At 49.8% G+C, this 25,025-nt stretch overlaps 1 protein-coding gene across 1 annotated transcript in view; it reads left to right on the top strand.

Moving 5' to 3' along the window:
- The first annotated feature begins 530 nt into the window (after positions 1-530).
- Positions 531-25,025, top strand: part of CSPG4 (chondroitin sulfate proteoglycan 4) — a 51,196-nt gene continuing 26,701 nt past the window's right edge. The window contains exon 1 of the mRNA XM_056866036.1: positions 531-780. Within this exon, the coding sequence (XP_056722014.1) occupies positions 531-780 (250 nt within the window). The remainder of the gene's footprint in view (positions 781-25,025) is intronic.

The raw sequence follows: 25,025 nt of genomic DNA, 5'->3' as shown, positions 1-25,025 counted from the left end.
TCCACATTAAGGATAATCAGATGTTTACACTAGAAGTATGGTTCGCACAAATGGACCAGGGATGCTCAAATGCCATTCGCTTAGTCGAGTCGAACTTTTAATGCCACAAATCTCATTATCCTTAATGCGGAATGCAAGCACAGAAGAGAGGCGTTATTTGTAATGCAAATGAGCATTCTGCCCAGGACTAGTTTTACATTTTACATTACAAACCTGCTGAAGCGAGATGGGAAGGCAATGATCTTTCAGATAGCTAGGGATGAAAAATCCCACAGGAGCCCGGAGGGAACAATGCCTTAAGACGGCAAAATGCTAAGGAGCGTGATGAGGCATACCAGGGTGAACGCAAATCACACATCAATAAAAGAAACGCTCCTTCGAGCTCCGTCCCTCTTTCCCAAAGAAAGGGCAGCTAAAGCTTCCGGATCCCGTCATGGAGATCCTTGCATGCGCTGCTTCCCGCACCTGCAAGCGTTTCACACTATTAATAGCAATGAATCATACTTTTTTCTACCCGTGCCAATTGGAGCATGTTCCACCAGCCAGAGGCCAAGAACCCCTCTCTCCCTCCCACAATTGTCGCCAGGCCAGGCCAGGCCACAGGGGCCTTTCAGATTGAGGGCGACGGGCTGTCTGGCAGCATGCCAGCGGCAGGCGTGAGTGACGAGAGGGAACAGGTTTTGTCCATGTGCGCGGCGTGTCCTTTATTTTATGACATGCAATCGGCCCTTGGTGCTGAACAATCGGCAGTGTGCCCGAACTTGGGTTTCCAACCTCCAGGTACTAGCTGGAGATCTCCTGGAATTACAACTGATCTCCAGCTGATAGAGATCAGTTCCCCTGGAGAAAAATGGCTGCTTTGGAGGGTGGACTCTATGACATTATACCCATCTAAGGTCCCTCCTGGATAGCCCAGGCTAGCCCAATATTGTCAGATCTTGGAAGCTAAGCAGGGTCAGCCCAGTTAGTACTTGGATGGAAGACCACCAAGGAGGACCAGGGTCACTACACAGAGGCCGGCAATGGCGAACCACCTCTGAACATCTCTTGCCCTGAAAATCCCTTGAGGGGTCACCAAGTGTTGGTCGAGATGTGATGTCACTTTCCAACACCACCAAGGTCTCTCCCTAGGGTTGCCAACCTCCAGGTACCAGAGGGACATCTCCCACTATTAGAACTGATCTCCAGCCGATAGAGGCCAGTCCCCCTGGTGAAGATGGCCACTTTGGCCATTGGACTCTATGGCATTGAAGTCCCTCTCCTCCCCGAACCCCACCTTCCTCAGGCTCCGCCCAAAAAACCTCCCGCAGGAGGCAAAGAGGGACCTGGCAACCCTATCTCTCCCCCTTCCCAAACCCTTCCCTCTCAAGGCCCCACCCTCAAAATCTCCAGGCATTTCCCAAACCAGAATTGGCATCCTTATTCTGCAGATAAAGAATGCGTTCTTCCACGGAGATCCATAGCAGAATCGGACTCGATTCATCTCCTCCAGCAAAGAAACAACCAGAAGATGCTCTTTCTGATTCATGGTTCACCTATGTGATCAACGCATCCCTCTTTCCCACACTCACCCGCTTAAGAGATTGTGATTCTGCCTTTTCCCAAAGGAGAGAGGGGTCGGCAAAAAGGAAGTGTTGTGGTGGGGGCAGGGGACGCTTCAAAGCTCCTGCCCCCTGGACTGTTCTGAACACTTTTAATTACTTAGGAATGGAGAGGGGGGTACATTTATTCCCGGAGCATGACATTTTCTCATGCCATTTGTTTTAAATGATACACATCTACAAAGTTTGGATGAGCATCTGGTGTCGTGACCTCTCCCATGGGGGAAAAAAATAAACCCCAAGAACAGCTCCTATTGTGTATGTTAATTAATGCAGCAACGCTTCGGAGACCAAGGGGTAAGATTCATCCATTGGAAACATTTGAATTGACTTGAAAAGGGCCCCAAACTAATCCGGCAGCAGATTTAAAAACAATATATAATTTCGAATACATATTATACTGAATACAGTTACCTTATACTGAATCGGAACCTTGTCCCATCAAGGCTGTACTGCCTACGGAGGACAGATCTGTCAGTCACTACTAGCCATGGTGGCTAAAGGGAACCTCTACGTTCAGAGGCAGTCAACCTCTGAATCCCAGCACCAGGAGGCAACATCAGGGGAAGGCCTCGGCCTCTATGCCCTGTTGTTGGACCTCCAGAGGAACTACTTGGCCACTGTGTGAGACAGGATACTGGACTAGATGGACCGCTGGTCTGATCCAGCAGGGCTCTTCTGGTGTTCTCATGAAGGTCTTGGCCTCTATGCCCTGTTCTTGGACCGCCAGAGGACCTGGCTGGCCACTGTGTGAGACAAGGTGCTGGACTAGATGGACCGCTGGTCTGATCCAGCAGGGCTCTTCTGATGTTCTCATGAAGGTCTTGGCCTCTATGCCCTGTTCTTGGACCGCCAGAGGAACTGGCTGGCCACTGTGTGAGACAGGATGCTGGACTAGAGGGACCACTGGTCTGATCCAGCAGGGCTCTTCTGATGTTCTATCACTATGCCCCTTTCCACAGTCTGCAACCTGACCCAGAGCCTCAAAGCCATGTAGGCAATGTCTCACCAAGTAGGCAATGTCTCACCAAGCGGCCAACCGGTTTAATTTGCATCATGCAAATCCAGCAGTAGGGCCCAGAGGCCAAGGCCTTCCCCTGATGTTGCCTCCTTGCACTGGGATTCAGAGGTTGACTGCCTCTAAATGTGGAAGTTCCCTTTAGTCACCAAGGCTAGTAGCCGCCGCTAGACCTGTCCTCCCTGAATCTGTCTAACCCCCTTTTTTAAGCTGTCTATGCCCATGGCCATCACTGCATCCTCTGGCAGCCAATTCCACAATTTAATCACCAGTGTAAAGAAAACAACATAAGAACATAAGAAAGGACATGTTGGATCAGACCAAGGCCCATCAAGTCCAGCAGTCTGTTCACACAGTGGCCAACCAGGGGCCTCCAGGAAGCCCCCAAACAAGACGACTGCAGCAGCACCATCCTGCCTGTGTTCCACAGCACCTCATATATTCGGCATGCTCCTCTGATCCTGGAGAGAATAGGTATGCATCATGACTAGCATCCATTTGGACTACTAGCCATGGATAGCCCTCTTCTCCATGAACATGTCTACTCCCCACTTCAAGCCCTCCAAGTTGGCAGCCATCACCACATCCTGGGGCAGGGAGTTCCACATGTCTCAGAATGATTTGGGAAATCCATCAGTCTCTGCCTGGTCTCCGTACCGGGTAGGGCTGCGCTTGCTCCATATAGATATGTAGATAGATAGATAGATAGATAGATAGATAGATAGATAGATAGATAGATAGATAGATAGATAGATAGAGATATAATTATTTAATTATAAATTATAAAAATATAATTATACATTATAAAAATATATATATAATTAAAAGCAGTATGATACAGGAGGATAGGTTCAGCCATAACAGTTGGTGCGCCGTGTACACTTGGAAGCGCAAAGGCACTGCCATGCACCGTTGATGCTACACCTATGCCTTTCCAGATAAAGCCAGCCTGTCTCCGAGGCAGCTGCTGGTTAGGGAAACTTGTGGGCGTGAGGAACTCAGAGAGTAGGGTGGAGTCCAGAAATCCTTGCAGGGAAACAGAAAGAAGGGAAGGGGGGAAAGTCGAGTGGTGGACGAATTTGGAAACCGCATCCTGTGGGACTGATACGATCTTTCCAGGCCAATTTCTTTTGGCAGGCCTTGGCCCATGAGCGAGTCTGAGTCAGACCCCAGAGGGCGTCACAAAGGCCCTATTTAGATCCATCCTCCGGCCCACCAGCTCCCTCTCCCCTCCTCTCTCCACCCCCGCCCCCTTATCCAGCAGCTCCAGCCGTTTCCAATTCGGTCCAATTCCCTTATGCCTCCCCCCAAGAGGCCTTCGCTGAACTGGGATGAAACTCCCTTTGCCTCGTCCCGGCTAGCCAGAAGTGTTCTGGAGCAGAGAAGTGTCCAAATGTGACATGTGACCTTCATCCCCCCCTTAGATACCCACACACAGTTCTTGGTTGGAGAAAATCTCTCTCTCGATGTGCAGATAGGGTTGCCAACCTCCGGGGACTCAGCACAGGAGACTAAGTTTACAAGAACAGCAAAAATCGTATTGAGTGCTTAGACATTAATGACAAAGCAATGATGGAATACATAAACATGAACTAGTATCCTGCTAATATATACAGTATATACAAAGCATGTATAATGCAGTCTCTGTGCAACAAAATAGTCTTCTTGGTGCATGCTCTTGATAATGAAAGATAAATTCTCAAAATAATCCAGTAAATGGTATACAATCAAAGTAATCCCAATAATGCAAGTAATGGGGAAATTATTGGGGTTACTTTGATTGTATACCATTTACTGGATTATTTTGCAGTAAATGGTATACAATCAAAGTATGCCCTTCTGGGTCTTTAACCCCCTATGAGACCTCCAGTTCTCAGAGTTTCTTAATAGGAAACTGTGATACTTTGCTTGAAGAGTACATTTGCCAATGTGTCCTCAGTTTACTATGGAAGGTACCTTGCTCCTTACTATCTGTCTAAAAAGGATTTGCCCACCCCTAAGGTAAACCCAACTGCATGCGGTTCCTATAATATATGACCTGTTCTTGGGTGACGGTTTCCAACTCCTTCCCATAATATTATTTACATCTGGCCAAGCCAAGCAGCAGAGGAAATGCCATCGACATTAGAATTTCTACGATCCTTTTTAAAACGCGTCTCGGGCCAGCCAGGATTGTGAAGTCCCTGCCAAGGAGCCTGATCTATGTAGCAAGAAATGCAGATGGCAAGTTGGAGGGGGTTTCATGGTAAGGAAGGAAATGGCCAAACACGAGCTCTATGCACCGGGCTTCCTATCTGCGAGATTTTCTGCAAGTCATCTGTGGCGTCCTTTAACCATGTGGGAGAGGGGCTGTGGCTCAGTGGTAGAGCATCTGCTTGGCATGCAGGAGGTCCCAGGTTCAATACCCGGTATCTCCAGTTCAAGGGACTAGGCAAGCAGGTGATGGGAAAGACCCCTGCCTGAGACCCTGGAGAGCCGCTGCCGGTCTGAGCAGACAATACTGACTTTGATGGACCAAGGGTCTGATTCAGTATAAGGCAGCTTCATGTGTTCATGTGTTCATTCAACAATGCCATGCAGCATTCATAACCAATTAGGGTTGCCAGCTAGAGGTTGGGAAATTCCTGAAGATTTGTGGGGGGGAGGTGGAGCCTGAGGAGGGTGGGGTTTGGGGAGGGTAGGAAGCACAGTGGGGTATGATGTCGTAGACTCCGCCCTCCAAAGCAGCCATTTTCTCCAGGGGAACTGATTATTATGGTCTGGAGATCCATTGTCATTCCAGGCAATCTCCAGCCCCACCTGGAGGCTAGCAACCCCATGACCAAAAGACTTCACTTTGGAACAGGAGGATCTCGGTTCAAAGTTGACCTTTGCTCTGATATCATTAGGCAGTCTTTTAGCAAGCCATCTCAGCTCCTTTCCTCCTCAACTTTGAGATGATACTGGACTGGGATCTATTTTTTTAAGGGTGCCTTCTTTAGTTCCCTTTAAGCCTCTCACAGTTTATATTAACAACTGATGCTCATGGAGGAAGACAGGCAATTTTAAGGCAAATAATCATTGTACCCAGTGAAGTGCCCTACAAAGACATGTAAGGAAAAGGTCTTCCCGGCCCTAGATGCCTACACAACATAGAATCATAGAGTTGGAAGTGACCACCAAGGTCATCTAGTCCAACCCCCTGCACAATGCAGGAATTTCACAACCCCCTTCCCCTTCACACAACCCCAGTGACCCCTGCTCCAACACAGAGGATGGTCAAAAAACCTGAAACAAACCCTCGAGGATCCCTGGCCAATCTGGCCTGGAGGAAAAATTACTTCCTGGCCCCAAAGTGGCGATTGGCACTACCCTGGGCATGCAAGAAAGGGCCACGAGAGTCAAACACAGATGCAAACCTTCCCGCCCACCCTCTCATGATCTGCCTAAGTTCACAGAATCAGCATGGCTGACAGATGGCCATCTAGCCTCTGCTTAAAAACCTCCAGGGAAGGAGAGCTCACCACCTCCCGAGGAAGCCTGTTCCACTGAGGAACCGCTCTAACTAACATGTACGTGCGCCTGTATGTTCAGAAGATCTGTACGTGTGTTCTGGAAAACTCTGCTTTTACGCTGTACAGTTTTATCACCTGGCTGTTTGATGGCCAACTCCTCCAATTGTTTATCGGTGGTTACAGTTTTATTGGGTTTTTTTTTACTGTGGCAGCCTGAAACCGCTTCTGGGGCCAAGTTGGCCGAGCGGGCGGAATATAAATGCCTGAATTGTAACAAAGATGTAAATTAAACTCGAGGCAAAGGGAGGTTGCAGAGGAAGGGGAGGGAGAGACGGACAAGTGGATGCAGAGGAAGAATGTCCTCTTCTGTGGTAGGTTGCGTGTATGTGTAAAGTGCCTTCAAGTCACAGCCGACTTATGACGACCCCAGCAAGGGGCTTTCAAGGCAAGTGAGAAGTAGAGGCGGTTTGCCTTTGCCTTCCTCTGCAGAGTCCTCCTTGGTGGTCTCCCTTCCAAGTACCAACCATGCTTAGCTTCCGAGATCTGATGAGATCAGGCTATACCTGAAGGGTTGCCAGGTCCCTCTTCGCCACCGATGGGAGGTTTTGGGGGCAGAGCCTGAGGAGGGCGGGGTTTGGGGAGGGGAGGGACTTCAGTGCCATAGAGTCCAATTGCCAAAGCAGCCATTTTCTCCAGGGGAACTGATCTCTATCTGGAACTTGTAACAGCAGGAGATCTCCAGCTAGTACCTGGGGGTTGGCAACCCGACTTCCCTCCCCTGTGGTATGTTAGTGACTTTTAATTGCAGTGACAGTTGTATAGATGTGCACTTTTTCAGCAGGGGGGATTGGCATTTTGTTACACATCTTTTCCTTGCTTGTGATCCCATTTTGGTTTTTGGTTTTTCGCCATTTTGGTAATGATTTCCTTATATGCAAAAATAATGTTAGAATGCATTAATGCATACATTTAACGGGGCATATTCTGTGTGACAAAACAGAAAATGTGGAGACATTTCTACAAACTTCAGCAAACCTCTGGGTTTGCAGAAAAAGTCCCCGAAGTAGAAAGGTGGTTAACCCCCGCCCCCCCCAAAAGGAAGAGGCAATGCGTGGGCCCTCACAGGAGTGGGATTTCCCCTTCCCCACAATGCTCATTTGGTTCTTTTACTTGGGCTGTTATTTTTATAAACATTAATTTCTAAAAATTGATATTTTACCTTATGTTTTATTGATGATTCATTATGCTGTAAATGAATACACCAGACCCCCTCAAAATCTAATTTTGGGCCTGAGAAACAGGATATAAATCATTTAAATGAAATCGATAATCACTCAAAAATTCATTAAGCGCAGTATTATTCATTTGAGAGGGGTAATAGGGCCAGCTTTTGCTTCTCTCTGTTGCCAGTGTCACCGGACTAGGTCTGCCATTTTTTGGCTTATTGTTTCCCTTAAAATCTTTGTGTCTCACCTCCTTTCCCCCCAGGCAGCTGTTGCTGAGTATTCATTTATGCAATTTATGTGCAATTAATGCACAAAGGACATGGGGGGGGTTGCATTTTTATTGGGGGGGATTGGCTGGACAAAACACAAAATACAGTGGAAATCAAGACTCGTGGGCTCTTCTCGCACAAGGGACTTCGAAATCAGAATATTTGCGCCGAATCAGCAAGCCTCTGAAATTTGTTCTCATCTCTTATTATTCAGATGCCTGAAATTTGGAGAAACAGGCTAATACTTAAACCTGTCAGAAGGTTGCCCGTCCCTCCTTGGCATTAAGGGGCTTGGCAGTATCCAACCAAGGAACAAATTTTGTCATGGAGAAACAGACTTTGGCAGTATCCATCACCTGACTTGGACAGCTGCTGGTGTTGCCGGAGGGACTTGGCTCCGACTGCAGCATCTCACGTGCATTGAACAGTATGTGCCTGCGCCACAAACTCCATCACAATATGGCGGCGAGTTGACAACAAAGCGAAAATCGACTCTGCCTCTTGTATCGGGGGGCCGGATCCCGCCCCCTTCCCAAATCATGTTGTGGGTTTTTCTGTTAATACCATTGGTGAAAGGGAAATAGACACGGTAACCCCAACAATTCCTCAACAAGAATGACAGTGCTCTTAAAGAGGAATGCTGGGGGAGAGGCCACTGTTGATTCGCATCCGTGAATCCCCAGATTTCAGATATCATAAAGCCTTTCAACATACACATCCCCAACTTTTTCGGGCGCAAGAATGACAAATCACTGAGGTGGAGTGGTAAGCATGTTTGAATAGTAGAATCATAGAGTTGGAACAACTACTTCCCCCCCCCCTACACCCCCAGTGACTCCTACTCCATGCCCAGAAGATGGCCAAGATGCCCTCCCTCTCGTGATCTGCTTAAGGTCATAGAATCAGCATTGCTGACAGATGGCCACCTAGCCTCTGCTTAAAAACCTCCAGGGAAGGAGAGCTCCCCACCTCCCGAGGAAGCCTGTTCCACTGAGGAACCCCTCTAACTGTTAGGAAATTCCCCCTCATGTCTAGATGGAAACCCTTTTGCTTTAATTTCAACCCGTTGGTTCTGGTCCGACCTTCTGGGGCAACAGAAAACAACTCGGCACCCTCCTCTATTTGCTGGGAGTCCTGAATTCAAATCCCCATTCTGCCAAGAAACCCGTCGGGTGATCCAGTCTTCCTCAACCTAACTTACATTGTAGGGCTATTGAGATGACAAAATGGAAGAAAGGAGAACCATATAGGCCGCAATGAGCTCCTTTGGGAACAGAGCGTGATTACAAATGAGAGACATCTAGGTAGGATCCTGGAGCTCCTGCTGTCTCGAAACGGACGGCACTGGGTTGCCTGTCTCCATGGCTGGTGGTTTGCCACCCACAAGGCCCCTCTGATCCAGGCGTACAACGCAGGAGGCTTTGCTCTCTGATCTGCCTGGCAGGAGCTCTGAACGAACGCTTGACTGGAGAAACCAAACGACTGAGCGAGGCCTTTCATGTTAACTCGCAGGAGGGAGCTAAGGGTGAGGTCCCTCCTCTGGCCTCCTAGGATCCAGCCGATCCAGGCAGAAAAGCAGCATTCAGAGACACAGAGAGACTCTTAATTGGATGTCAGCCGTTTCATTTACGGGGCCAGGAGGAGGAAATCAGCATCTCCCGAAGCCGGCTAAGCAAAACACCAGCTTGCGGTTTGGCCGGGGGGCCTTCCTGCCATTAGAGAGGGCGTGTGCGCACCCCCGTTCTGTGCACAAAAACAAATTTGGGGGGCGGGAGGGCTTCAGTTGCGAGGGGAGCCCAGCCGGCTTCAAAGGGCTCTTTTGAGAAGGGAGCTGACACGGATAACAGCATTTTGGCAGCTAGCGCCGGGGCCCCCGTTGGTTTCCTTTGGGGGCCGCCACATGCACACCCTTCTCCTGCACACTCCTGTGTGCCTCGCCCTGCTGCTCAATGCACGCTTTATGCCCTAGCTGGACGACTGCGGAGGTATGAAACCCCACCCAGCCCAGCAGTCCACAGCTGTGAAAGAATGGCCCAAACAGGCTAGGGAAGCACTCCCAGGCCTTCTCTGTGGATGAGAACTAGAGGTATCGGGAACCACCTTAACTGGAAGTTAACACCCTTACTTGGAAGTTAGATTCAAGTCCAATAGCAACTTAGAGAACAATGAGATTTTCGGGGCAGAAACATTCGAGAATCGAAGTTCCCTTCCTCAGATACCGTTCGAGAGCTTTGACTCCCGAAAGCTCCTACCTTGAAAATCTTCCTGGTCTCTTAAGGTTCTGCTGGACTCGAATCTAGATGTCCTACTGCAGACCAACGCGGCTATCATCTGAAACTATTGCACATACCCGTTTTTTTGGTAATAACATCCCAGGGAGAATAACCGTGGGGCCATAAGCACATAAGGAGAGACCTGCTATGTCAGACCAGTGGTCCATCTAGTCCACTGGTTCCCAACCGGGGGTCCGCGAGAACTAAATTAAGCTCCGTGAAACAAAGTTATAAACCCATAATAAATTAATATTTTCAATTAAAAGTTCTCTATTATAAAAATATATATTCAAATATTATTCTAAGTTTAATGTTTAACAGTTATGATTAAAGTTTATTTTCAGATTCTCTGAATTTTTATTTTGAACCTTGGGGTCCCTGCACCGAACAAAAAAGTCCTAGTGGCCCCTGGTCAAAAAAAGGTTGAGAACCACTGATTTAGTCTAACATCCTGGAGGTCTAACAACCTGGGTATAGAGGCCGAGTAGAGTTGCCAGGTCCCTCTTCGCCAAAGGTGGGAGGTTTCTGGGGCGGAGCCTGAGAAGAGATGGTTTTGGGGAGGGGAGGGACTTCAATTCCATAGAGTCTAATTGCCAAAGTGGCCATTTTCTCCAGGTGAACTGATTTCTATCAGATCAATTGTAATAGTAGGAGATCTCCAGCTAGTGCCTGGAGGTTGAAATTGAATCTTCTGGGCATGGAGTAGGGGGGGAGGTAGTTGTGAATTCCCTGCATTGTGCAGGGGAGTTGGACTAGATGACCCTGGTGGTCCCTTCCAACTCTATGATTCTATGAAGGCCAAGGCTTTCTCCTGATAGTGCCTCCTAGCACAGGGATTCACACTTTTGCTGCGTCTGTATACGGAGACACCCTTCAGCCACCACGGTAGTAGCCATTGATGGACCTGTCCTTCACGAACCCCTTTTAAAGCCGTCTATGCACGTGACCGTCACCACCTCCACCGGCAGCCAATTCCACAGCCCAATTATTCGTCGAGTAAAGAAATATCTCCTTGGGTCTGCGTATCCGCAAAACGTCACACGGATCAGCAGATCAATAGTCCCTCTCTAACATTTGCCTTTCAGTTGGCTCCTGATCTAAAGTAATGATAAGCTATACGGCTGGCGGGTTTGCCGCTCAAGTTTGGAAATCGAACGCCTGGGATATTATTGAGCTGCTTTTTCAGTCATTGCCTTCTGGGAGCAGTTTGTAGCAGTTTGCAACAGTGAGCCTTAGCGTTGCCCTGCTGGGGCCCGGGGATATCCCAAAATCACAACTGGTCTACAGACAACAGAGCCCTGTTCCCCTGGAGAAAATGGCTGCTTTGGAGGGAGGCGTCCATGGCATTATACCCAAACCTTGCCCTTCCCACACTCCGCCTCTCGCTGGTGGAACATGGAGACGTTGGATGGAATCTAGGAGAATGTGGACTCTTCTGAGTTTACAGATCTAAGCACTTGTTACGTCATAGAACCACAGAGTTGGAAAGGACCACCAGGGTCGTCTAGTCCAACCCCCTGCACAAGGCAGGGAATTCACAACCACCTCCTCCACATCCCCAGTGACCCCTACTCCATGCCCAGAAGATGGCCAAGATGGCCCTCCCTCTCATCATCTGTCTAAGGTCATAGAATCAGCATGGCTGACAGATGGCCATCTAGCCTCTGGTTCAAAACCTCCAGGGAAGGAGAGCTCACCACCTCCCGAGGAAGCCTGTTCCACTGAGGAACCGCTCTGTTAGAAAATTCTTCCTAATGTCTAGACGGAAACTCTTTTGATTTAATTTCAACCCGTTGGTTCTGGTCCGACCTTCTGGGGCAACAGAAAACAACTCGGCGCCATCCTCTATATGACGGCCCTTCAAGTACTTGAAGATGGTTCACATATCCCCTCTCAGTCTTCTCCTCTGCAGGCTAAACATACCCGGCTCCTTCAACCTTTCCTCAGAAGCAACCTTTCCTCATAGGTTTGGAGGCAACTTGTCCATCACTCAGTGAGGAGCAGCATGTACTCTGCATGTGCTCAGAGGCAAGACTTCAATGAAGCCCTCACCCTGGCTCTCTTTCTGAAACCCATCTCATTAGGCCTAGAGTTTCTTGCGTGTTTTTTTGTCAAATACAGCAACCAAAAAATGGTTTGAAAGCCAAGATTAAATCAGATTGACGTTTTTGTTTCCTTCTCCCGCTCAATCCCTTATTTTAGCATCTCCTCTTCCCAAGGAGAGGGTTTAGCCGGCTGGGATCGCTACATTCCAGAGTGACACGACAATTGCCCTCTCTGGGGTTTGCACGTGGCAGGCGGTCTCCGCAGACTGCTTCTTGGCCTCTCCCTTCTCCCCCACACGTTGCCTTCACCCTGCCGGTTGAGTTACCAGAACCTCGGCTCATTAAAAGCTGGATTCTGCTTATCAAGGGTCACCAGTTCTCATGATCACATGGGCCCTAGTTGCTCAAGGCAGGAAGAGAGGGCTATCCATGGCTATTAATAAAGGTGGATACTAGTCATGATGCACACCTATTCTCTCCAGGATCAAAGGAGGATGCTGAATATAATAGGTGCTGTAGAGCACAGATAGGATAATGCTGCTTCAGTCTCCTTGCTTGTGGGCTTCCTGGAGGCCCCTGGTTGTCCACTGTGTGATCACACTGCTGGACTTGATGGGCCTGGGTCTGATCCAGCATGTCCTTTCTTTTCTTTTTTTAAATATTTTTTATTTTCCAAAACAAAAAAGAAAAATACATACACTTATATTCACACAGGTTTTACTCCTTCGGGAAGTTAATTTCACTTTACATCATATACATCTTATAGGTTGCTTAACTTGTTCATATACTATAACAGTTTTGAACTATTCTACCTTACATCTTGTGCATCTTATAATTTGCTTAGCATGTTCATATACTGTAACAGTTTTTATCTATTCACTATATATGTTATCTATATATGTTGTCTATATATGTTAACTATGCTTATAAAATATTGTTATCTAGCCTTTCCATTTAACATAATCAATCCTCTTTTCTTTCATTATGCTGGTCAGTCGGGCCATCACCACAAATTCATCCATATACTATAACAGCTTTTATCTATTCACTATATATGTTATCTATATGCGTTGTCTATATCTGTTAACTATGCTTATAAATATTGTTATCTAGCCTTTCCATTTAACATAATCAAAGTAACATTCCCATTTCTTCCGTGATTCTTCAATCCTCTTTTCTTTCATTATGCTGGTCAGTCTGGCCATCACCGCAAATTCATCCATTTCCTATTGCCACTTTTCTAAATCTGGGATGATCTCTACTTTCCAAGATGCTGCCAGTACTAATCTGGCCGTGGTTGTCACGTAGCCAAATAGTTCTCTGTGGTTGTTTTCCAGGTTTTCTGGCTCAATCCAAGCATGTCCTTTCTTATGTTCTTATGAGCATGCCAAATATATTAGGTGCTGTGGATCACAGGCAGGATAATGCTGCTGCAGTCGTCTTGTTGGTGGGCTTCCCAGAGGCCCCTGGTTGGCCACTGCGTGAACAGACTGCTGGACTTGATGGGCCTGGGTCGGATCCAGCAGGGCTTATGTTCTTACGTTCTGAGTCAGAGAGACATTTATTTATTTATTATGATTATTATTTCCCTCTCTCCCCGGCAAAGCTGAGATCGATTTGAGGTTTTCATAGATTGAACTGGTGGCTTCCATTTTGCCTTCTTCTCCAAAGCTGAAGGTGTGACTTGATACCGGGTCCGTCCAGTCTGTACAAGCTTTCCCACCACCCCCAGGAGAATGGCAACCCTAAGGTCAAAATTCCCAAGGAAACGCCTCTCTTTCGGCCTCGCTTTCTCCTTTCCACTCTTCAGGCCAAGGGTACACGTTCTCCAACATTAGTACAGGAATATCAGTTCACTCTCTTTATGTCACACAAAGAAGGGGGTTCATAGTTTAGCAATTCAAGAGTCAAACGAGCCGACTGCTTCCATGGGGATTTCAAAATATACACTCCGACCATGCCAAAGAAAAATGTTTTCACGACGAGATTCATGCATGCGCCTATTTTTTTAAAATTCTTTTGTGACATCTCGCTCATAAAACGCTGGCGAGGAACTCAGTACATGCTACTAAAGCTGGGCTATCCAGATGACTTTCCAGGTCAAGCAATTAGGGTTGCCAGCTCTGGGTTGGGAAATAGGAGATTTTGGGGGCAGAGCCTGAGGAGGGTAGGGTTTGGGGAGGGGAAGGGAAGGGACTTCCATGCCATAGATCCCAATGGCCAAAGCGGCCATTTTCTCCGGGGGGAACTGATCTCTCGCGGCTGGAGGTCAGTTGTGAAAGCAGGAGATCTCCAGCTAGTACCTGGAGGTTGGCAACCCTAGTTGCAACTGATCTCCAGGCTGAAAAGATCAGTGTTCCTGGAGAAAATGGCTGCTTTTGATGGCTGAGGTCCTGTCCAGGCTCAGCAGGCTGGATTTCTTTAAGAAGATCCAGGATATTGGAGATGAGAGGAAACAGTTGCATGAGGAAGTCCATCTGGCCTGAGAAAGCCATTCATTTTTGCAAGGGAGAAGGAGGAGGAGGACGAGGAGGAAGATTTATTGTCGAAGACTCCAAAAGAGCAGTTGGGCAGGGTAGACTCCAAGATTGCAGGCTTTCGATTTCCAAGGGGAGAATGAATGAGTGGGGTTGCCTCTGAGCCAGCTAGGGCTGCCTTTCCCGCCCAGCCCTTTCGGCAGGGACCCCTCGATTTATGTCCCGCTTCCCGGCCAGGGAACTGCTCTCCGGGACCTCTCGGCTTGCGAATGACTTTATAAGGCAGTGAAGTCTCCCCTGTGCTCCGAGCCAGCCCTGCCCCTGGCCAAGTCCTTCTGTTTGTGATTTCTCTGCAAAGGACATGGGGCCCCACCCAGGCGGGATGGCAGAGCGAGGGAAAGGGGCCTGGTCCTTCCCTGGTGCTCAAGGGGTGCTAGAGAACTCACCAACCGGAGAAGCGATTGTCAGAGGGGCCGGGTGTTGTTTAAGCCAAGCCTGGCTTCAGAGCACCACCTTCTTCCCATGCCAGGATTTGGCACTGCCCTGGCATTCCTTCAGCCCAGGGCATAAATGGAGCCGCTACGAAAACATTGATATACATTCCCCATTTATTCAAACAGCAGGAAATGGCACAGGGCAATGTTCTCTGGGATGGCACCCTTTGGACCTAGGCTGGCCGGAGAGTCTTCAGTGCCCGAGACCTGCCACTAGCTAGCTGCTAAAGCTGCCAACTCTGGGTTGGGAAATTTGGAGATGGGGCCCTGGGGAGAGGAAGGCGGTAGGGTATAATTCCCCCAGTCCCGCTTCCAAAGCAGCCATTTCCCCCAGGGAAACGGATCTCTGTTATCGGGAGATCAGTTGGCATTTTGGGAGATCTCCAAACCCCACCTGGAGGCTGGCAACCCTACTGGGTGGGTCCCCACTAGCTGGGCACCCGCCTCACCATGGCCTGGGTACCCGTGGAACGGCCATGTGCAGCACCAAGCCTCCGTATCCTGAGCCACCATGCTGCGAGCCTAGTGGGCAAGGAGCAGGGTTGCCAGCTCTGGGCCGGGAAATACCGTGAGGTTTTGGGGATGGAGCCTGTGGAGGGCAGGCTTTGGGGAGGGGCAGGACCGGAGTGTGGTATAATGCCATACAGCCCGCCCTCCAAAGGCAACATGGATTCCCTGAGGGTTGACAACCTCCAGGTACTAGCTGGAGACCTCCTGCAACACTAGTTGCAATTCCAGGAGCTCCCCAGGCCCCACCTGGAGGCTGGCAATGTGAGAAACCGCCCCAAATGCACACATGCTCATACTGCCTAGAAACTGAAATTTTCTCCAGAACAGACAGATATTCTGGTTAGGGTTGCCAACTTCCAGGTACTAGCTGGAGAAAGGGTTGCCAGGTCCCTGGGTTGGCAGGTTTTTGGGGCGGAGCCAGAGGAGGGAGGGTTTAGGGAGGTAAAAGACGTCAATGCCATAAAGTCCAATTGCCAAAGTGGCCATTTTCTCCAGGTGAACTGATCTCCATCGGCAGGAGATCAGCTGTAATAGCAGGAGATCTCCAGCTACTACCTGGCAGTTGGCAACCCTAGCTGGAGATCGCCTGCTATTACAGCTGATCTTCTGCCGATGGAGATCTGTTCCCTTGGGGGGGAGGAATGGCCGCTTTGGCCATTGGACTCTATGGCATTGAAGTCCCTCCCTTCCCCAAACCCCACCTTCCTCAGGCTTAGGCTCGCCAGGTCCCTCTTTGCCACCGGCGGGAGGTTTTGGGGGCGAAGCCTGAGGAGGGTGGGGTTTGGGGAGGGGAGGGACTTCAATGCCATAGAGTCCAATTGCCAAAGTGGCCATTTCCTCCAGGGGAACTGATCTCTATCAGCTGGAGATCAGTTGTAATAGCAGGAGATCTCCAGCTAGTACCTGGAGGTTGGCAACCCTACTCAGGCTCCACCCCAAAAACCTCCCGCCGATAGCAAAGAGGGACCTGGCAACCCTAATTCTGGAACACGGGGTAGCAGAGCACTAATAGTTCTCTCTTCGCCACGTGGTTGCAGCTGCCATATCGAGTGCTGGTTTTTGGTTTTTCGTTGCTTGTGCGGATTAGATGTTCCTGACCGCGTTTCAAGGGCCCTTAGGGCTTTCAGGGCATACATTTCCAGAAAATAAACAAAAGCAGTTACCAGCCCACAAGTGGAAACCACCGTAAAAGACAAATCTCCAGCTGGTGGGAAAAACAACATCCTCGGGATTTGTGGGTTTTTTTGGGATAAGCGAGAACACTCTCCGGAGAAGACCTCCCCTTGAGACCCTGGAGAGCCGCTGCCTGTCTGAGTAGACAATACTGACTTTGACGGACCCAGGGTCTCATTCAGTAGAAGGCAGCTTTGTGTGTTCGTGTGTTCATAAAAGAATCCGCAGTCAGCATCTCCGAGAGATGAATGAGCAGGAAGGGAGAGAGAAAAGAGTGGGAAGAGACGGCTAGAAACCTCAAGAGACTCGGGCACCAAAATAGACTGGAAAACTTAAGAGCTGCCTTATTTTGAGGGATGGTGACGGAGCTGAGAAGGGGGTCATTTTGGGCTCTGGAGTCCGGCAGATGGAGCGTCTGGAATGCCCCTAAGTGCTTTCTAATGATAGAAGTGCAATGAAGGAATCTGCACTGTATTCATAAAAATAGCCACCAGAGCGGCGCTACATGCAGTTCACCTATGGACCTTTGCCCCTCATGATACATTGAACATATGAACACATGAAGCTGCCTTCTACTGAATCAGACCCTGGGTCCATCAAAGTCAGTATTGTCTACTCAGACCGGCAGCGGCTCTCCAGGGTCTCAGGCGGAGGTCTTTCACATCACCTTCCTGCCCAGTCCCTTGAACTGGAGATGCCGGGGATTGAACCTGGGACCGTCTGCATGCCAAGCAGATGCTCTACCACTGAGCCATGGCCCCTCAAACGGCTCTTAGAGCAGGGGTCCCCAATGTGGGGCCAGTGGGTGTAGGGTTGCCAGGTCCCTCTTTGCCACCGGTGGGAGGTTTTTAGGGCGGAGCCTGAGGAGGGCGGGGTTTGGGGAGGGGAGGGACTTCAATGCCGTAGAGTCCAATTGGCAAAGCAACCATTTTCTCCAGGGGAACCGATCTCTATCGGCTGGAGATCAGTTGTAATAGTATGAGAACCTTAGCTAGTACCTGGAGGTTGGCAAGCCTAGGTGGGCGCCATGTAGGGTTGGCAACCTCCAGGTACTAGCTGGAGATCTCCTTCTATTACAACTGATCTCCAGCCAATAGAGATCAGTTCACCTGGAGAAAATGGCTCCTTTGCCAATTGGACTCTATGGCATTGAAGTCCCTCCCCTCCCCAAACCCCACCCTCTTCAGGCTCTGCCCCAAAAATTTCCACCCGGTGGTCAAGAGGGACCTGGCAACCCTAGCGCCATGGCACCCGCCAATACCTTTCCTGGTGCCCGCCAGGTGTTTTTTAGAAAGTGGGTGCCGCCAGGTGGAGCTTTTGCCCAGCAAGGTTTCCAATTGGCCTTTGGACATCTCTGGTTCCAGCCCCTTCTGCAGCACAAACTCACCCAGCAGCCTAAAAGCAAGCGAACGTTTTCTCAAATTCCCATCTGCCGAACGGGGGTTATGCATAAGCCTGGCCTACCTCAAAGGGCATGAAACGTGGCACGCAAACACTAAAACAGTTTCTCTCCCAGAGGAGAGAATCGGGGCTAGTCGTGTGAATTCTCCTGGGTTCGGCACGCAGAACCACTTCCTAACCTACGCCGCATTTGCCGACCACCCTTCCCGCCCTGAAGGAACCCTGGGAAACGTAATTTCGTTCAGGTTCTGTGCATTCTTTCTGGCCTCTGCCTGCTGTTCCCAGGAATCCTTGGGGGGGTCAAGCCATGTTCAATTCAATCTGCGTTGCAGCGATGACGTTGCAAGGAATGTCCTCGGAGGTACAAGTTTCCGTTGTTAGTTTGCAAATCTCTCCTTCGTCTGTTTTGTGTTAGGACGTTTTGTATCCTACCTTTCTTCTGTCGGGGGATGCAAACCAGCAATTCTTTATTTTCAGTTTCCCTGCAGGGATGCCCCCGCCCCCAAAAGGGGGTCGCACAGTGGTGCAGGGCTGCAGTGTGGAGCCAGATTGCACGGCCTCTCGAAGTATGTTTGTATCTGCCGATGCACCTCCGAAGTAACAAACACCTTCTTGGCATTTAAAAGTGTGATGTCAGAATAAATGAATACAGGAAAGTCGAGACGTATCTTCTGTAATGAGTAAAGGAGGCGGTTTGGGGCTCCAGCAGTAGGGTTCCCACTCCAGGTTGGGAAATACCTGGAGATTTGGGGGGGTGGAGCATGAGGAGGGTGGGATTTGGGGAGGGGAGGGACTTCAGCGTGGTATAATGCCATAGATTCCACCCTCAGAGGTTACCATTTTCTCCAGTGGAACTGATCTCTGGCACCTGGAGATCGGTTGTAATCCCAGAAGATCTCCAGCTGCCACCTGGAGGTTGGCAACCCTATCCAGCGGTGAAGCGTGGGATGAAAACAGAGGGGTTACAAACACCTTCTTTTTCCTCTCCAAGATGGTGAGAGATACCCTGCTTGGTGGACGGACGTACTTTGCAAATGGCTTATCAATAGGGTTGCCAGGTCCCTCTTCGCCACCGGTGGGAGTTTTTTGGGGCGCAGCCTAAGGAGAGCAGGGTTTGGGGAAGGACTTCACTGCCCTAGAGTCCAATTGCCAAAGTGGCCATTTCCTCCAGGGGAACTGATCTCTATCGGCTGGAGATCAGTTGTCGTAGCAGGAGATCTCCAGCTTGTACCTGGAGGTTGGCAACCCTACTTATCGACTAAGTGCAGAAGGACCCGACGGGAAACCTTCGCTTCAGCAAATCCCGCAGGGCTCGCCCACACAAAGCAAAGTTATTCTATGCGGGCAACGCGCCCAGATGAACGCGCATTGGCCCTCGAGGTGCGTTGCGCAAAGGGGCGGCCTGAGCCGGACGCCCCACCCTGCAGGCGAGCCACACTGGTCGAAGACAGGCCTCCCTTGTCTCCGGCCCGGGGTCGCCGCCTTCTTCCCTTTGAAAGGAGCCTTCAATTGCCCATTTCGCCTCCGGAAATAGCGAGGCAACTGCGCTCCCACCCATGTTCCGCAAACACCAGCGACGGACAAGCGCACGGTTGTTCGGCGCGAGGAGAAGGCCCAACTCCTGGCCTGTTTTTCCACCTTAAGAAAACTGTGCAGCTGATGGCAGGAAATGACTGGGAACATATGGGTCCTTTCAGGGCGCGCACGTGTGTGTGTGTGTGTGTGTGTGTGTGTGTGTGTGTGTGTGTGTGCTGTTTACTTGGAACGCACTCCGTAGGCCGTTCAAAAATGCTTTTTTTAATGACTCCCCTTTCGCTCCCTGCACACTGGCTTCTCTTTCAGTGGCCCACCTGCCTCCCTGTCCCTTGCGCACAAAAACATGCGCACTCCGTTGCGCTCCTAACAGTTTTACTGCCTGGGCGGCACCGTGGGCTAAACATGGGACTGAGGCTATGGTTGCCAGCTCTGGGTTGGGAGATGCCTGGAGATTTGGGATGAAGCGTGGGAAGGGTGGGGTTTGGGGAGGGGAAGTCCTGCAGTGGGGTATAATTAGGGTTGCCAACCTCCAGGTTCTAGCTGGAGATCTCCCGCTATTACAACTGATCTCCAGCTGATAGAGATCAGTCCCCCTGGAGGAAATGGCCACTTTGGCCATTGGACTCTATGGCACTGAAGTCCCTTCCCTCCCCAGACCCCGCCCTCCTTGGGCTCTGCCCCAAAAACCTCCCGCCAGTGGCAAAGAGGGACCTGGCAATCCTAGGTATAATGCCATACCGTCCACTCTCCAATGTAACCATTTTCTCCAGGGAAACTGATCCTTGTGGTTGGGAGATCAGTGGCATTCCGGGAGATCTCCAGGCCACATCTGGAGGTTGGCAACCCTAACAGAGACCCGAGTTCAGCTTTCCCAGTCAACCCCAAAGCTCCCAATGAGTCAGCAAATTCTATTTCAGCCTAACCTAACTCATTCATTTCATACTAGGGTTGCCAGGTCCCTCTTCGCAGGGTTTGGGGAGGGGAGGGGAGGGACTTCAGTGCCATAGAGTCTAATTGCCAAAGTGGCCATTTTCTCTAGGTGAGCTGGTTTCTATCAGATCAGTTATAATAGTACCTGGAGGTTGAAATTAAATCAAAGGAGTTTCCGTCTAGACATTAGGAAGACTTTTCTAACAGTTAGAGCGGTTCCTCAGTGGGACAGGCTTCCTCGGGAGGTGGTGAGCTCTCCTTCCCTGGAGGCTTTTAAGCAGAGGCTAGATGGCCATCTGTCAGCAATGCTGATTCTGTGACCTTAGGCGGTTCATGAGAAGGTGGAGTCTGAGGGTGGAGTCTGAGGAGGGTGGAGCTTGGAGAGGGGAGGGACTTCAATGCCATAGAGTCCAATTGCCAAAGCGGCCATTTTCTCCAGGTGAACTGATCTCTATCGGCTGGAGATTAGCTGTAATAGAGAGGCTGGCAACCCAATTTCATACACTTTGTCCCCCACCGTTTGCCCACGGAGTTCAAGGCACCCTCCCCTCCTCTACTTAATTAATTAACTGATTGATTGATTAATTAGCATTCCACTTTCCTCCCCAAAGGGGACCCAACTTACCCCCTTCTCTCTCTTCCATTTTATTCTTGTGACAGCCCTGATCTCCTTATAACTGATCTCCAGACGATAGCGGCCAGTTCCCCTGGAGAAAACGGCCGTCGTGAACACATCAAGCTGCCTGCCTTATACTGAATCAGACCCTTGGTCCATCAAAGTCAGTATGCTCTACCTAGACCGGCAGCGGCTCTCCAGGGTCTCAGGCGGGGGTCTTTCCCATCACCTACTTGCCTGGTCCCTTTAACTAGAATTGCCGGGGACTGAACCTGGGACCTTCTGCATGCCAAGCAGATGCTCTACCACTGAGCCACGGCTGGATGGAATCTATGGCATTATACCCAGCTCAGGTCCACGCGGCTGAGTCCGTAAATCTCCCTTACCGGATCAGGGCCTGTGATTCGAACATGCCTTTCGAAGGCGGGAGGGCTGCTTTTCATCCGGATCTGTGCTTTAGAGCACCATGGAGGGAAGAAAAATGCCCAGCCGGGTCATAAACGCCCATGAATGTATCTTTCATTAAACTTTCCAGTGCCTTCTCTTCCGCCCAAAATCACCGTAAAACTCGGCCGCCAAGTAATTTCCCCACCCACTCCTTCCCTTTTCTCTCACCCGAGAGAGACACCAAAGGTGTATTGTTTGTTCTGATGGTACAATTCGGTTATTGTTAATCCAGACGCCATTTTTACGACCCCCCCCCTTCAGCAACACAGATATTGTGAAACAATCAAAAAGCTTTTTTTGAGTTATCATGGAGAGGAGCAGCGGGTAAAGAGATCGAGCATGGTATAGGGGTTGGGGTGTCGTACTAGGGTCTGGTAGACCCGGGTTCAAATCCCTGCTCTGCCATGGAAACTTGCTAGGTAATCTTGGGTCAGTCACTCTCTCTCTCTCTCTCAGCCTAAGCTACCTCACAGGGTTGTTGTGAAGATAGTATGGAGGAGGGGTGTTGCCCTGAGCTCCGACTGGGGAGAAAACCAGGGTAGAAATATCCAATGAAATAAATAGAGTTTTAGAGTAGGGATGCCAACCTCCAGGTACTCAGCTCACACAAATTATGCAAAAGTGTGATATTATTATATACAAGTGCAAGAAGCCAACAAATAAGGATACATACAACGGAATATATACAAGGATAAAGTGTACACTTTATCCTTGTATATATTCCGTTGAATGTATCCTTATCATTGTTGGCTTCTTGCACTCGTATATAATAATATCGCACTTTTGCATAATTTGTGTGAGCTGAGTACTATTTTTTCATACAGCTTGTCTATTTAGTATTTGGTGCTTCTTTTTGCTAAACCTCCAGGTACCAGCTGGAGAACTCCTGCTATTACAACTTATCCCCAGCCGAGAGATCGGTTCCCCAGGAGAAAAAGGCTGCTTTGGCCATTGGACTCTATGGCATTGAAGTCCCTCCTCTCCCCCAAACCCCGCCCTCCACAGGCTCCACCCAAAAATCCCCCGCCGGTGGCAAAGAGGAACCTGGCAACCCTATATGAAAATGACTCCCCCCACCCCAACCCTCCTGCTGTAACTTCGGCTTCCCTGACCGCAGCTTTATCACAGTTGTGAAGTGGGTACAAAAATGTGTTTTTAATCATTAAATCAGTTTCTGAAGGACACATGAACGTATGAAGCTGCCTTCTCCTGAATCAGACCCTTGGTCAAAGTCAGTATTGTCTACTCAGACCGGCAGCGGCTCTCCAGGGTCTCAGGCAGGGGCCTTTCACATCATCTACTTGCCTAGTCCCTTTAACAGGAGATGCCGGGAATTGAACCTGGGACCTTCTGCATGCCAAGCAGAGGCTCTACTACTGAGCCACAGCCCCTCTCCCTGGTTCTCCAGGATCTCAGGCGGAGGTCTTTCACATCACCTACTTGCCTCGTCCCTTTAACTGGAGATGCCGGGGATTGAACTGGGGACCTTGTGCATGCCAAGCAGAGGCTCTATCGCTGAGCCACGGGCCCTCCCCCTGAAGGGGTGTTGGGGTAGAAGGAGTGCCATAAAATGAGGCCGCAGCAAACTGGGAGGAAATGGAAGAGAGGGGTGTGTGAGAAGGAACTAGCAAGGGCTCCAGAAATGAAAGGCCCGGAAAAGGGGATCGAGACGAGGGAACCGGAGAGATTAGACGTTTGGGGTTTCCCTTGGCCGGCGGCTCAGAAGCCATCTGTAAGCAATTGTGCTTTTCCTGATGTCTTCAGCTGACCTTCCAACTCTGGCTGCGTCTGAGCCTTGGCAGATCCATTCGATCCGGCTCCGTCCTTGCCACCATTCCCCAGGCGGCGAGCACGAGAGAAAGCTGCCTATTCCCAGCCTGGCCATCCTGGAAAAATCCTACCGCATGAATGCTGGGTGCCAGCTCTGGGCTGGGAAATTCCTGGAGATTTGGGGAGGGCAGGCTCAGTGGGCTACAGTGCCAGATAGATCTCTGTACACTGGAGACCAGTTGTAATTCTGGGAGTTCACCAGCTAGGGTTGCCAGGTCCCTCTTCGCCACTGGTGGAAGGTTTTCGGGGCAGAGTATAAAGCAGTATAAATTATCAAAGATCAATGCGAGATAGATGGTTTTAATTATAATATTTATTGTAAAATTTAGGGAAAGCACTGTATTGAAGCTATTGGCTGAAGAAGCTGCCCCTATGGCAGCGAAAGCGTGATATTCATCCGGAAGACACTTCCAACTCCGACTTTGCCAGCCTGCATCTGCGCTTCAGTCTTGCCATTTTTCTGGAAGAAAAAAACAGAAAAGTCATTGAATTAACCTAAAAGGACTTTTCAGGTTGAAATTGACCATCTGTATCAGTAGCCAGCTAGCTACATTGTATTCTTGTATATACTTCATTGTTGGCTTCTTGCACTTGTAAATAATATCGCACTTTTGCATCAACAGAGAGAGTTTGGATACTATTTTTCATACAACTTCCAGGTACTAGCTGAAGATCTCCTGCTGTTACAACTGATCTCCAGCCGATAGAGACCAGTTCACCTGGAGAAAACGGCCACTTTGGCCATTGGACTCTGTGGCATTGAAGTCCCTCCCCTCCCCAAACCCCGCCCTCCTCAGGCTCCACCCCAAAAACCTCCCGCCGGTTGTGAAGAGGGACCTGGCAACCCCAGAGGGGAGGGACTTCAATGCCATAGGGTCCAATTGCCAAAGCGGCCATTTTCTCCAGGTTAACTGATCTCTATCGGCTGGAGACCGGTTGTAACAGCAGGAGATCTCCCGCTAGTACCTGGAGGTTGGCAACCCCATCTCCAGCCCCCACCTGGAGATTGGCAGTCCCAGCTCAGGACGGCGGTTTGGGGCAGGGCTCGTCCCACTTAAACGTCCAACTGTATCTGCTCCCGAACACGAGGGGAGCGACCAGCTAACACACACTAGGAGCTCAGAAACATTTTCTCCTCGCAAGAATGTGGCTTTCCCTTGCCAGGAATCTCTTACTTAAGGAGTTACTTAAGGAGTGACTTGACTTGCAAGCGAAAGGGGCAGAGAACAAAGTTACAGCCTGCTGCTTTCTCACCCAGTCGTCATACAAATAGTTGTGTGGATGCTTATGCATGCACATAAAAGGCCTTGTCTGGGAGGAATCCCTTTGCACAAATATTGCCGCGCTTCCCAGGAGAGCTCGGGGGCCGTGGCTTTGAAGGAAGGGAAACCAGACAGGAATTGAACTCCAGGATATCCACGTCTATCTAGCTGGGGGACAAGTAGGATCGCCAACTCTGGGTTGGGAAATTTGGTGGCTGACAGAGGTATGGGTGACTTTGGGCTAGTCACAGCTCTCTCAGCCCCACCTGCTTCCCAGGGTGTCTGTTGTGGGGAGGGGAGGGGAAGGCGATTGCACGCCGGTTTGATCCTTCCTTAAGTGGTAGAGAGAACCGGCATATAAAAAGCCAACCCTTCTTCTTCTCGGAGACAAAAATGGCGTAGGTTGCGTTGGGGTGTGTGCAA

This window comes from Euleptes europaea, chromosome 20, assembly GCF_029931775.1.
Source record: "Euleptes europaea isolate rEulEur1 chromosome 20, rEulEur1.hap1, whole genome shotgun sequence".
NCBI classification, from domain to species: Eukaryota; Metazoa; Chordata; class Lepidosauria; order Squamata; family Sphaerodactylidae; genus Euleptes; species Euleptes europaea.
This window is presented reverse-complemented; position numbering and strand designations above follow the sequence as displayed.